The sequence below is a fragment of the Pogona vitticeps genome, chromosome 1 (genome assembly GCF_051106095.1).
Source record: "Pogona vitticeps strain Pit_001003342236 chromosome 1, PviZW2.1, whole genome shotgun sequence".
In the NCBI taxonomy this organism is placed as follows: domain Eukaryota; kingdom Metazoa; phylum Chordata; class Lepidosauria; order Squamata; family Agamidae; genus Pogona; species Pogona vitticeps.
This window is the reverse complement of record NC_135783.1, coordinates 214,615,237-214,627,239: the sequence shown is the minus strand read 5'-3', so window position 1 is coordinate 214,627,239 and position 12,003 is coordinate 214,615,237. Positions and strand designations below refer to the sequence as shown.

General features: G+C 41.0%; 2 protein-coding genes across 20 annotated transcripts in view; one reads left to right on the top strand and one right to left on the bottom strand.

The window, feature by feature from the left end:
- The window catches only part of FMNL2 (formin like 2), a 224,223-nt gene extending 216,595 nt beyond the window's left edge, over window positions 1-7,628 (top strand). For 4 of the 15 annotated variants that reach the window (XM_072983128.2, XM_078376542.1, XM_072983105.2 and 1 more), the window contains one exon: window positions 5,212-7,628. In XM_072983128.2, coding sequence (XP_072839229.2) covers window positions 5,212-5,321 — 110 coding nt within the window. In that variant the 3' untranslated portion in view covers window positions 5,322-7,628. Of the gene's footprint in view, window positions 1-41; window positions 446-1,797; window positions 2,422-5,211 lie in introns of those variants that run through there. The other 11 variants (XM_072983121.2, XM_078376540.1, XM_072983098.2 and 8 more) reach the window with 5 other exon arrangements.
- A 2,332-nt stretch (window positions 7,629-9,960) lies between these two features.
- PRPF40A (pre-mRNA processing factor 40A) overlaps window positions 9,961-12,003 on the bottom strand; it is a 42,903-nt gene continuing 40,860 nt past the window's right edge. For all 5 annotated transcript variants that reach the window (XM_078376561.1, XM_072983148.2, XM_072983151.2 and 2 more), the window contains one exon: window positions 9,961-11,253. In XM_078376561.1, the coding sequence (XP_078232687.1) occupies window positions 11,161-11,253 (93 nt within the window). In that variant the 3' untranslated portion in view covers window positions 9,961-11,160. The remainder of the gene's footprint in view (window positions 11,254-12,003) is intronic.

Genomic DNA, 12,003 nt, shown 5'->3' with positions numbered 1-12,003 from the left:
TTACTGTATTTTGTCTTGTTTGGCTATTATTTTCCATGCAGTGCTGAAGACAGTGCCCTTTACCGCTCGAACGGCCAAGCGTGGCTCTCGGTTTTTCTGCGAACCTGTTCTCACAGAGGAATTCCATTACTAAACTATTCCTCTTTCACACCTGATGATCTTTATATATAAAAAAGGTTGCTGTAGGTTTTTGACGTTCCCTCACCCCCTCAGTTGTTGTGTCAGGCCATGTGGCTGTTGAATGGATTCATGATGGAGTTGCATTGCCATGGTCATCTCATTGCACGCTCTTCTCTGCCAGTGAACCTTTTTTTGCTCCTCCCCATCAGACCTCTGGGGTGTTTCACTCCACCACTTGCGTTTTCAGAGGCACCACCGGTCTGTGGGCTACACGCCATAGAACAGCAAGTGTTGGACGTCACACAAATGTCACTAAGACCCCATGCCAGCTGTGCTTCAAGCCAGCCTCCACGATTTGGAAGAGATGTTTGCATGCCACAATGATCTGTGTGACAGACGGTTCACTTGTTTTTTCTATGTCCTCTTCCCTGGGCCCTTGCACCCCCTTTCCTTATCAAATGGATCTCTGCTGCATGAATCCTGCTAACTCCCCGAGCTGCTTCTAATTTACATTGTGGTGTGTACGCATGGGCTAAGCTTGAACCTTCATGGGCTTTCCAAGAGAGAATCCTTTTCTTTTGTGATTTGTATGAGCTCATTTCCACACTGGTGGCCATTCTCATCATTTCTTGCACGCTTGTCTTTGCACGTGAGATCTAGAGTCAACTAAGACCCTACATTGTCCTTTTCATCTTGTCACGTACATAAGTCATGTTAGTTTCAGTTCCATGCCAATTGAATTGGAAATCTCTTCAGAGCTACATAACACTAGGCTTTTTGATCAGTTGGTTCCTCTGGGGAAGAGACTGGGCACAAACAGGACCCAGAGAGATTGCAGTATTGGAACCAGATCTGGTTTTCTGAACCAAGCTATAAGGGGATCTATATCACGAATGGGGAAACTAGCGACGGCCTTCCAGCTGTAATGGGAGATCCCGCCAACATGGCCAATGGTAAAGGATTACGGAGGCCATAATATGGCAGAAGCTGCAGGGTCATAGATATATACACACACATGACCCACATAAATGTTAGATAGCTCTCATGATGGCTCACCTGGAGCCTGGAATGAAAGACAGGTAGCTTGGATGAAGGTCACATCCATATTGGATAGCAGAGCTCTCTCTCCAAATTGTCTCCCGATAGTAGGTGTCCCAAACTGATTGTCATGGAACTGGATTCATTTATATCTGATGATGTAAGCTGTTAAAACTGTGCATGTATCTGCATGTATCTGTTAATGCTGATGTCTTGGATGCAGGAACCAAGGATCTGAAAGAAAGCAGCATTTCATTTCTGACAGGGGCAATATTACCTTTTCATGAGGGCTTTCCAAGGAGAAGGCTGTCTCTTGGGAGGCCAGCTCCTGGTTGCACTTTCAAGTGAAATTGCTGTATAGTCATCCTGGAGCCACTGTTCAAAGCAGCTTGGAGTTTTATGAGTCCTCATGAGGCTAGGGGTGATCACCACTTCCTGTCCATTCTCTTTTTAACCCCCTTTCAGCTTTGGCTTCCCCCACTCTTGCTTGACTTGCTAACACGTGTGGGATTTTTAATTTTGATTTTGTTTCCTTTTTTTTTTTTTTTTTGCTTTTGGGCACTGAGTTGAGTTGCTCTTCATGTTCCATCCCATTTTTAACTTAACCATCATTCTGTGTTTTTTTTTCCTTCTGTTTAGCCTTAAAGAAGAATAATATCACTAAATTTCCAAATGTTCACTCGAGGGTAAGGATTTCTTCTAGCACACCGGTGGTGGAGGATACACAGAGCTGGCAAGCATCACTTTTTACCTAGCTTCCTCCTCTCTCTGTATGCCACACAGAAAAATGCCTGCTGCAGAATACAGTCAAGTCACATAAGGGAGTATTAAGCTGAAAGGACGTAGAGGGTTTGCCTTTCTTCCACACCTTTAAGTCTTTCCTGCCACACCTAGCATCTGGGACTGATCAGTTGGCCGACTTTGGTTGCACTGAATGACACCACTGTCACCTCACACACCTAGTTGTTTGCCCCCTTTCTAGATGGAAGAGTTGTTGTCTACAAAGTGCATCTTGTAGTAGCCAGAAGGGTTGAGTGGTGGACTGAAAATCACAAAGCAGGCTTATTAATTTACTCACTCATTAAAATATTTGTATCCCAACCTGTATCCAAAGATTTGGGGGCAGGGTATTTATTTATTGGTCTGTCTGTTTGTTTAACATGTGCACCGCCTGCTAGGTACTACTCTAGAAACTTTACATCACAAGAAATACAAATGTGATAATATAATATGACAAAACAGAACAGATCATCAAGATAAAAACAATCAAGTTAATTAAAAAGTACCAAGAGTTCCAACATAAAGCCAAGCTAAACTGAATTATGGCAAAACAGGTGGCCTAGGTATAACTAAGCATTAAAAGGTACTGACACAATGTGAAACAATGCTAAGCAACTCTAAACAATTAAAATGTGGGTTGCCAACTTTTTACAGCTGCTTTTGAGGACTGTTCCTGAGTCCTCAAAAGCAACACAGAAACATTTTTCTCAAATAAGCGTTTCCAGATATGAATGCTGTGAAAAAACTTCCTCTCCTCTATGTCTGGATATCAGATTGTTGTAATAGAAGAGGCAAGGCCAAGGACGGGACAAAATTCACGGTGCTAAAGGAAGGTGTGCCGTGCGCAATATCTCGGGGGGGGGGAGCTGAAGTGCAGAGGTCTCTGCATTTTCTCCCTACTGGGATCACACAAAGACCATGGCTGAAGCCGTTGCTAACGAAACAAAATCTAGGAAAACAGAAATGGGGAGTGTTCAGTTCTTCACTGCTTAAATTGGATCTTTACAATCGGCTCCCCCACCTTTATTTTGCTTACAGAAACTCCTGTGATTGCAGCAAGGTTATTTCTCTCTCTGCTAGAATGTGGTGGCTCCTCCTGAACACTTCTGTCTAAGGGAGAAGCAGACCTCAGCAACGGATGGGTGTTCAGCCCCGTTCCTCTACCCACAGGGCTGCACTGCGGCTTTGCCTTCTTGCCTCCAATCGTAGGGGCAGCTCTAGGGCAGGGATGAGCATGGGGGCTCCAGGCAATGCCTTCGGCCTTTCTTTGCCCTGCGATAAGAGGCCCTAAAGAGACCTCCTTACACAGAGATACGTCTTCAGCCCCTGAGAGCATTGGGCTGGCTTCTTGCAGTCATCACTTGGGCACTGCAGCATGAGAAAGACAGCCAGGCTCGAGTGGGTAGAGGTTAGTTATATGTGGGAGGCAACATTTCTTTAAAACAACAATTTTCTGTATTTGCTCATCTTGTACAGGAGCGAGAATATGGCATGAAAAAACCAGCCCCCCAAAACCCAAAGAGTATTCAGTTCTTGCTCATTCGTATGTGATACGAGTGTATCCTTTCATTAGGTAGAGGAAGTGTTGGGGGAGCCTCTTGATGAAACATGAAGCAAATTTGGATAGAGTCAGTGGTTTTGCCTTCAGTGCAAGATACTGGGGGCAGGACCATCCATTTGGTTCCTGTTAAGGCTCCCCTGGTTGGCCCCTCCCTGACCAGGTGATACTGCTCTGGGATGAAACCGCAAATCCATATGATCCACTTTTCTCCAGAATGATTTGGCTGTAACCACTGTTAGTAATGTATGGGCCAACATCTGCTAAGGTTGCCTTGCATCCCATGTTCTGCTTTACCTAAAGGTTTTCTTGCAATTACGTTATTCTGGAAAGGAGCTGGTCCAGCAGTCGCTCATGGTCAGAGTCCTCTAGAGCAGTGGTCCCCAACCTTGGGCCTCCAGATGTTCTTGGACTACAGCTCCCACAATCTCTGCTGGCCAGGATTTCTGGGAGTTGAAGTCCAAGAACATCTGGAGGCCCAAGGTTGGGGACCACTGTTCTAGAGAGCCCGCTGCCCTGCTTTCCTTTTTTCTCAAGGCAACAGATATATGCAAATAGTAGCAAAACTTTTCCGAGTGCTGTTTTAAGTCTTGTTTGGTGTGTTTGAGGCTCCATTCTTGTTTGGAACCCCAGGACATTGTGGGAGAATGGAAAAGGCAAGTAGCAGCATTTCCCAGCTACTAGGCTGATTTTTGCTGCTGTTAGCACCTGCCTGCTGCTTCAACAGGAGGAGGAGTAGAGGGCACACAAACCCCTGCTAAATCCACAAGAAGGTCAAAGGGCAAAGGCTCAGGATCTTTAAAAGATGGGAATAGTCATGTAAATGCTTACTGCCTGGAAACTGTGCCACTTAGCTAGGGTATTAAAAAAGGCTGAAGGTTCTTCAGCAGAGAGGGGAAGACAGACAGGAAGAGACTAGTGCCTATGGTGGTAGATTTTAAAAGAAGGAAACACAGCAAAAATTGCAAACTTGTTACAGTGCACATGCTGTAAAGCTTTCCTCTGTTTTGCTTTTTGAGCAAACCCAATAGATTCTTCTCCCATAGGAAGAAGAAAATGGTAACACGCTGAAATGAAGGAGTCACATTCATAGTTGGTAGAAGATGGGGGAAAGGCCATGCCCATAGCATTAGTGCCAAACCCTTCTGTGATCCCCTGTGTGGTTTTGTAAAAAGATCCATCTTTCCCTTTTTGTTCTTTCAAACCAGAAACATGCATTGGAAGCTGATCCATGGTGGTGCTAGTCCTCCCAGTGGCAGAACTTAGGGTGAATGCAAGCTGTATCCAAATCTCCCTACACTTTGTGGTTGTGTACGCCAGGGAGAAATGGAATGAAAACTTCTAATGTGCAGGGAGACTCTGAGATGGGTGGTGGTGGGGGCGGCCCAAACAAGCAGTTGCTCCCAAAGCTGATGCCTTTTCCTCCAGTTACCTATCCCACCTGTCCCTATGGCTACCACTCAAAGATAATATAATTGTCAGCCCACTCTGCCCTGCATTAAAGCCTGATAGGTAGAAATTCCACATACTGCATCTCTTAGTAATTAGCGAAGACCTATCTCTGTAATTTGCTCAGTTCTCCATAGGTTTAAACAGTCCCTTTCCTCTTTCGCTTCAAGCTGCTTTGATTGGCTACCAGCAGGACTCTTTTCCTTGTCTAGATCCAAAGACACAGGCTGGCAACTTTCTGACGCTTGAATGTTTCCTCCCTACAGATCTTAGGAACCAGCCCTACAGACGAGCCGATGCGGTGAGAAGAAGCGTGAGGCGGCGTTTCGATGATCAAAATTTGCGTGCTCTCAATGGTGCTGAAATAACCATGTGAGCTAGACTGGGGAAATTTGCATGTGTAAAGTAGAAAGTGAGCGTGACCACTTCTTTCCCATGTGACCTATATTTGCGCCACCATTTTAATTATGGCCTTGATCACAGTACATTAGTTTATCTACTGAAGGGCTCAACAATAACAGAAAATGCATAGGAATGCACAAAATAAATGTTTTTTTTTTAAAGAGGAAAATAATGGATTCTCCATGTAACTGTAGCTACCAAGTGCCTAAATTTCAAGAACCTGCTCAAATTAATCAAAGCAATAGGACTTTGTTTGATTATCTTTTTACTCCAATAAATTTGTTCAGTGTTTTTAACCAAAATGTAAAATACATATTGTATTTTTCGTTGTTGCATACAATTTAGTAAATGGCCTTCAAGTCAGCTTTCTTGATTTCATAACTGGTTGTAAATAGGTAATACTTAGAATGAGATGCTGTGGATTATTTTTTTGTTCTTATGATTTCAGTACATTCCTGGACAATTTGAGAAGTTAACTTTGAACTTCAGCTGCACTTAATTAATTTTCTATATGCATATATAGATATATGCATACCTAAGGACTTACCATATATAAAGGGAGGGAAACCCATTAAATTGTACACTTAAAGAAAGTTCACTTGTTTTAAGGTTGGAGAGACATCCTTAAAACAGGAGTTGGGGTAAATGTGAGTATAGTTTATAAGGTAGGAGTTAATTGGGATACAGAAGGCTTGGATGGTGGGATTTCTTCTGTAAATAAGATGAGGTAATCTATGGCTTTTATTATAAATTCTTGCCTGCTTTCAGATTCTAGTATATGCCAGTGGGTTAACAATGTGAACAGAGATGATGGATGAAACTCTGATGACTGTGATCTGCAGGTAGAGGCAGCTTTTGAGTAACATTGTTATTTATTAATTAGTACTAAGGTATTAACTTCTCAATAAGCAGTATTAAGAATTCCTGAGGACCACAACTGTTCATTTGTCAGAACAGTGAAAATTTGGTGCCCTGCTAAGAAAACCTTGGATACCCTCCGAGAATGACTTTGCATCTCCATTCAGCATAAATGGAAATTTATTAACCAGCTGTTTTGGCACTTTGCAGCAGTCCAGGTCAGATTATGTTCAAGCTCTCTTCATTGAAGTGCAGCTAACTATGGAATTTAGTATGTTCTCATTGCTGCGTGTGCTCTCAGGGCTAAAACAGAACAGCTTTGCCCTCACCCACCAAAAAGCAGGAACCAAGGCAGCAAGTCAGACATGAAGTCAGGCATTTTAAAACCACTTGACATTAGGGTGTGAAAGGGGACTCACAAGCCAGTGCACATAATGCAGTGATGAAAAACTCATTTGGAAGATACATTGAATTTATCTTTGTGGAGATCCTCCTTTAGATCCTTATCACTTGCATTTCAGGCTTAGAGCACATTAAGTATCTCAAAGTTAACTTTTAATTGCCAACAGTGGCTGTTGCAGATCCATATACACTGCTACAAATCAGGGCACTTGATTTGTTCCAATGTCAAAAACTGGAAGTTAAGGGATATCTTGGTTGCAGCATACCGTACCTGGTAGCACTGCATCACTATCTTAATTGTAAAATTTATTGTATAGTATTTAACCACTTAATTCTTTTCTATTTTGTTGTGCTTATGTGAACCACTGGTAAAGGTCCCATATTCCTTTGATAATGTGTAGCTATATGATGTTTTTAAATGTACAGATATTTTGCTACAAAATTGGTGCTTTTTTATGGTTTTTACACTTCTCTTTAATTCCCACTCTAGCCTTGGGGTAATATTGTAAATATTGTTTAAAATGCATCAGCCTGTGCTATACTGATCTGAATGTTATTTTAACTTATAGTTTTGTTTTGTTTTATATTTAACTAAATGGACTGTTTGGGGTTCAAAAATTATTACATTGACATTTGCTTACCTATTTACAGAAAAATTATTTTAAAACAACTGCCAATAGCACTCTCCATTTACGGTAATTTGTACTTGACATGCTAAGAGAACATGCCACAATTACACATTTTTCCTTCAGTGAAAGATTAGGATTCTAATTTTGGCATCCATATACAAACACCCTTAATCTGACAATATAAGGGCAGTGAAACAGCTGCAGCAATGCAAAATGTATTACAATATTTAAATATGAACAAGTAGGTTGTAATATTGGCATGTTCTCTTAAGATATTTTATCTAGTAATAGACCTGCTTCTTAGCAATATTATAGGTGTTTTATAAAAGCAGTTCATGTTACTTTTCTGATCTGTTCATGGCATACGATTGAATAAACTATTTACACTACTACCAGTGATTCAGAGCATTTTTAGATTTGTATTCAACAAATTGAAAAGCATGTATCCTGATACCTCATCAATTAGCTGTGCAAGGTTATGCCAACTTTGCATGAGGACTCCCAGGATTCTCACCATTAATGACCTGTTTAACACTTTACGGAAACTGTCTTGTGTATTCAGCAGTGCTGAACCAGATGCTGCTGCATGACATTGTTTGTTTAGCAAGTGAAATAGTGAAAACAGGAAGAACAGTAAGAGCACTATTAGAAAAATTAAAGAACTGATGGGATAAAAAGAGGAGGAAAACCACTTCTCATGATACAGACTGTTTTAGTAAAGATTAGTATCCACCTAAAAACCTGGAGTGCTCCACATTTGTTTTGGCACTCTGGCTTGCAATTACACAAGCTGGAGAGTGTCCCGTTGCTTTAAACAGGAATTGCCATATATGTAGTCAGCTGCTGAATACCTCCTTGCATGACCAGTAGGGAAGAAGCACACACAAAACACACACACAGCATTCTGTAGTGTTTGCCCCAACCAAATACTAGCTTGAAAATCTCAACAATTCTATGGAGCGGAGCAAGTCAATCCCACCAGCCCAATTCTTTGAGAAATGCCCAAGTGCAGATTTGACTGAATGCACTATGTTGGATCCAAAGTTGTACTTTTTCAAAATGCCAGTTCCATTTCTCTCTCATTTACACACACATACTTCCCCTCTATTCTGTTCAGCAGTCCTCTTCTTCTCCAGAGAGACTTTAAAGAGTCATAGGAACATCATAAATGAACAAGAAGCTACTTTACACACGTGTTCTTCATCATATGTGACTTTTCGATCTCCCTCTTTAATAGATTCTTCCTATTTTAGCCCACATTCTGTTCCAAAGTGCCTTCTAAACAAGTAATTTGCTCCCGATGACCCACATCCAGTGAAATGTTCTTGTACAGCAAGGGGCGAAGGGTTTTGCCTCTTCCCTTTTTAAAGTTAATTAACACACCCAATCTTGTCCTTTGATTCTAGTACGGTGTCCAAACAAACAGTGTGATTACATGCCATTTTGTGAATGCATGAGGAACACCAGTGTTTTTATTGAATTTATGACCATGTATGAGTAAGAGAAATGGCAAATGAAGTTAAAGCTGCAAAGTGTTCCTCAAAGAACAGTAGGAAACTGGCAGTACACGACATTCTGGAGAACTATAAACAGTGACTTAATTTTATATTTATTTTAATGGAAAAATAAAGACAAAGCTTTAAAAAGTAATATTTACGTAGAAACATGTTTCTGCATGTAAATTATGCAAGGCAATATGAAAATATCTTACATAAATACTCCTGCATCGGAGAGAGAAAAGAGGGCTAATCATTAAAAAATCCCATGTGGTTTAGCACTTTGATACTCTCTCACATCTATTTCACTATATAATTAAATGTTAAGCATAATAGCTATGTGTTGTACTTAGGTGTGGGTACGGGTATGTAATTTGACAAGCTCTTGCACTTTCTCAAAACAAGCCAACAGTTATTTTTTACAGGATTGAGAGTACTGTACATACTGAAGTCACTTATATTCTGAACCTAGATTCCAGAAATTGTGTGAAGCCATGTTTCAACTTTGCAAACACTGTAACCGCTGTCACAAAATCTTGAAACAAAACACCGTCAGTAATCTCCTAGTCTTTTTACTGTGCTTTTAACCTGTTTTTCATTAACCAATGACCAGTTTGCATAAGGACTAATTTGTTTCGTTATACATGATCTGAATATTCTTACTTGCAGAAGAACTGCAATCCTGCAGAGAAACATCTATTATAAAAAGATTTTTTTTATAAAACCGCATTTCCCCATTACCTCTCACACGGTTCTAGAGCGTGCTGCAAGGACAATGACCCCTCCTCCTCTTTTACTCTGGTAAGAAAGTCCCATAAGCAAAGTTCCCCTCATAAAATATCTGGACGCAAGCAACTATCTTGCCAAATCAAGTCTTTTGCCTGCACTTTGTGCAAACTGTTATATGTAAAGGTTGCAGTTAAATTAGTAAGATCTAAAGATGTGTACAGACTTGCTGTGAAATAGCAGTTATTTGCATAGCCAATTCATAATTACTGTAACAAAAAAGTGTCCTCCAAATTAATACAACCATAGAAGTATTTATTCCACAACATCACTATGACTGAACTTGAACATGGCTTTTGTTTGCTATGACTAAATATGCATTTGAACTGCATTAGAGTCGAACTCCTATATGCAGTCTTCAAAGCAACAAGTGAAAGTATGTGAAATCCTTATGTGTCAAGCTGTACAGTATTTTTAAAAAGCCAAAACCCAAAAATACTAGTACACGCTAAAAGACAAGGTTTAATAAGTGATAAAAATGTACAAAAATATTCAAATCAGAAAGATTTTAGAGTCTGTACCACAGTAGTCAATACTCTAGAATGTATAGGGCAGAAAGTATTCATCTGATCAAGGCTAGTAATAAGCCATTTAGTACAAAGGAAAAAGAACACAACAAAATGAGACAAAGTTTTTAAACATCAGGTCAACATGTCTCAAAAGTAAAAAGTATTAATCTCGACACTGATTTCCTAGACAAGAGAGTATTGCAGCTGCTTTTCGGAATTTGGTGGTACATTCTTCAGGAAGTCCTTAAGGCAACAGATTGCAATTAATTTACACTCTGGTTTTCTGTAACACTGGATTGATACTAAAATAATGCCCACTGCCAATTTTATTTTTATTTCTTTTTTCCACATATATCAGATTTTTATCCTCTAATAAAAAAGGGTAGCTATGTTATCACATCAGCCAATTTTAATGCCTGTATAATTAAGGGCCTATTAAGATTTTAATTAATCGCCTATTTTTCACAGTTTTAAAATATGACACTAAAAATGCACCTCAGAATGAAACTTGTACATTTCAAACTAAAGTTAAATCAACAGAAATCACTAGCATTAGTTTGGCCAGCAAGGTAATGCACAAAAACCCAACCCTGGTTTGTGTACTACCGTAAATCAAGAAAAATATTTTTTTCCTTTTCCTCCATTTGCAAAGAAAAAAAAAGAATCATTAAAAAAACAGCAGTGGAGCAACAAGAAAATCACATCATCTTTCCAAAGAAACCACCTCTTCCCACCTCTTAGAAGACCTTATGTGACACAGAAACAAAGATTTAAGCTTTTCTAACATTGCTGTTCCATACAGGATGTAGAGACCTGAAAAGCTCAAGTACTTTTCCAAGCCGCTCTTGAAACGGCTCAAAAAATAAAAATTATCTGCTCATCTGAATGTGCTCTCAGGAGAATGTCAAGGTGTATGGGGTATATACAGACTGCCTAGCTTTTCAGAACAGAAAATTCTGCCAATTTGCTGCCAGGCATGTAATGGTAATTGAGCTATTTAATTACACAGTTGAACTGGAAAGCCATTGCTGTGCCAGTGGAACTCAGAATATGGGAATCCATTCCCTGAAATCAGTCATTTATATTTTTTTTTATTAAATCACATTGTAAACATATTTGGTATAAATATTTTCTTATTGATCTTCGTCCAGTTGCTCCAAGAGGGTCCTTCTTTGTTTTTCTAATTCACCTTCACTTAATTCGCTACCAGAGGTATCCCAATTGCCCTGCAAAAGGTTAATGAAAATCATTGGTACACTCCTCTGCATAGTAAACAATTCAGCTATTTGTTATTTCACATGTATTAAAAACTGATTTGGACACTACTAGGAATAAAGATCTCACACTTCTACCATTCAAAATAGTCAGCCTCGAAAATTTAAAGAAGTGCAACTGCTCAGCACATTCACCCCACCCACCCCATATATATCTGGCCTTATCCCAGTCTGCTCTACTTTGAGCACTGTTGCAGCTGCCTGATAATGCTATAGGGCAGTGTTCCCCAACATTTTTACTAGTGCGGACTGGGGGAGTCTCTGAGGGAGGTGGGGCGGCCCTTCGTGCTTGCCCTCGTTGATGCACGTGCGTAGTGGTTGGGGAGTGTGCGTGCCATAGCCGCGCGTGTTCCCTCATTGCTTCACGCATGCACAGGAGTGCCTGCACACCCGCACGCCCACCCCACTCCTGCACGCGGGCGCATGCTTGAAGGGGTGAGGGAGTGTGTGCCGAGTCTTTTTTTATTTTTATTTTATTTTACCTGGCTTTTGTCAACCCCCCACCCCCGTCGCCGCCGTTGCTGCCGGGAGGAGAGCACCCGGGCCGTGCTCTCCCTCCCGGTTCTTGCCAAGACCCCCACCCCCGTTGCCTCTGCCGCCGGCGCCACCCGGGCCTTGCTCTCCCTCCTGGCTCTTGCCAACCCCGGTCGCCGCCGCTGGGCTGGGCCGCCAAGACAGACCTCTCCCCGCCCCCCATGCACA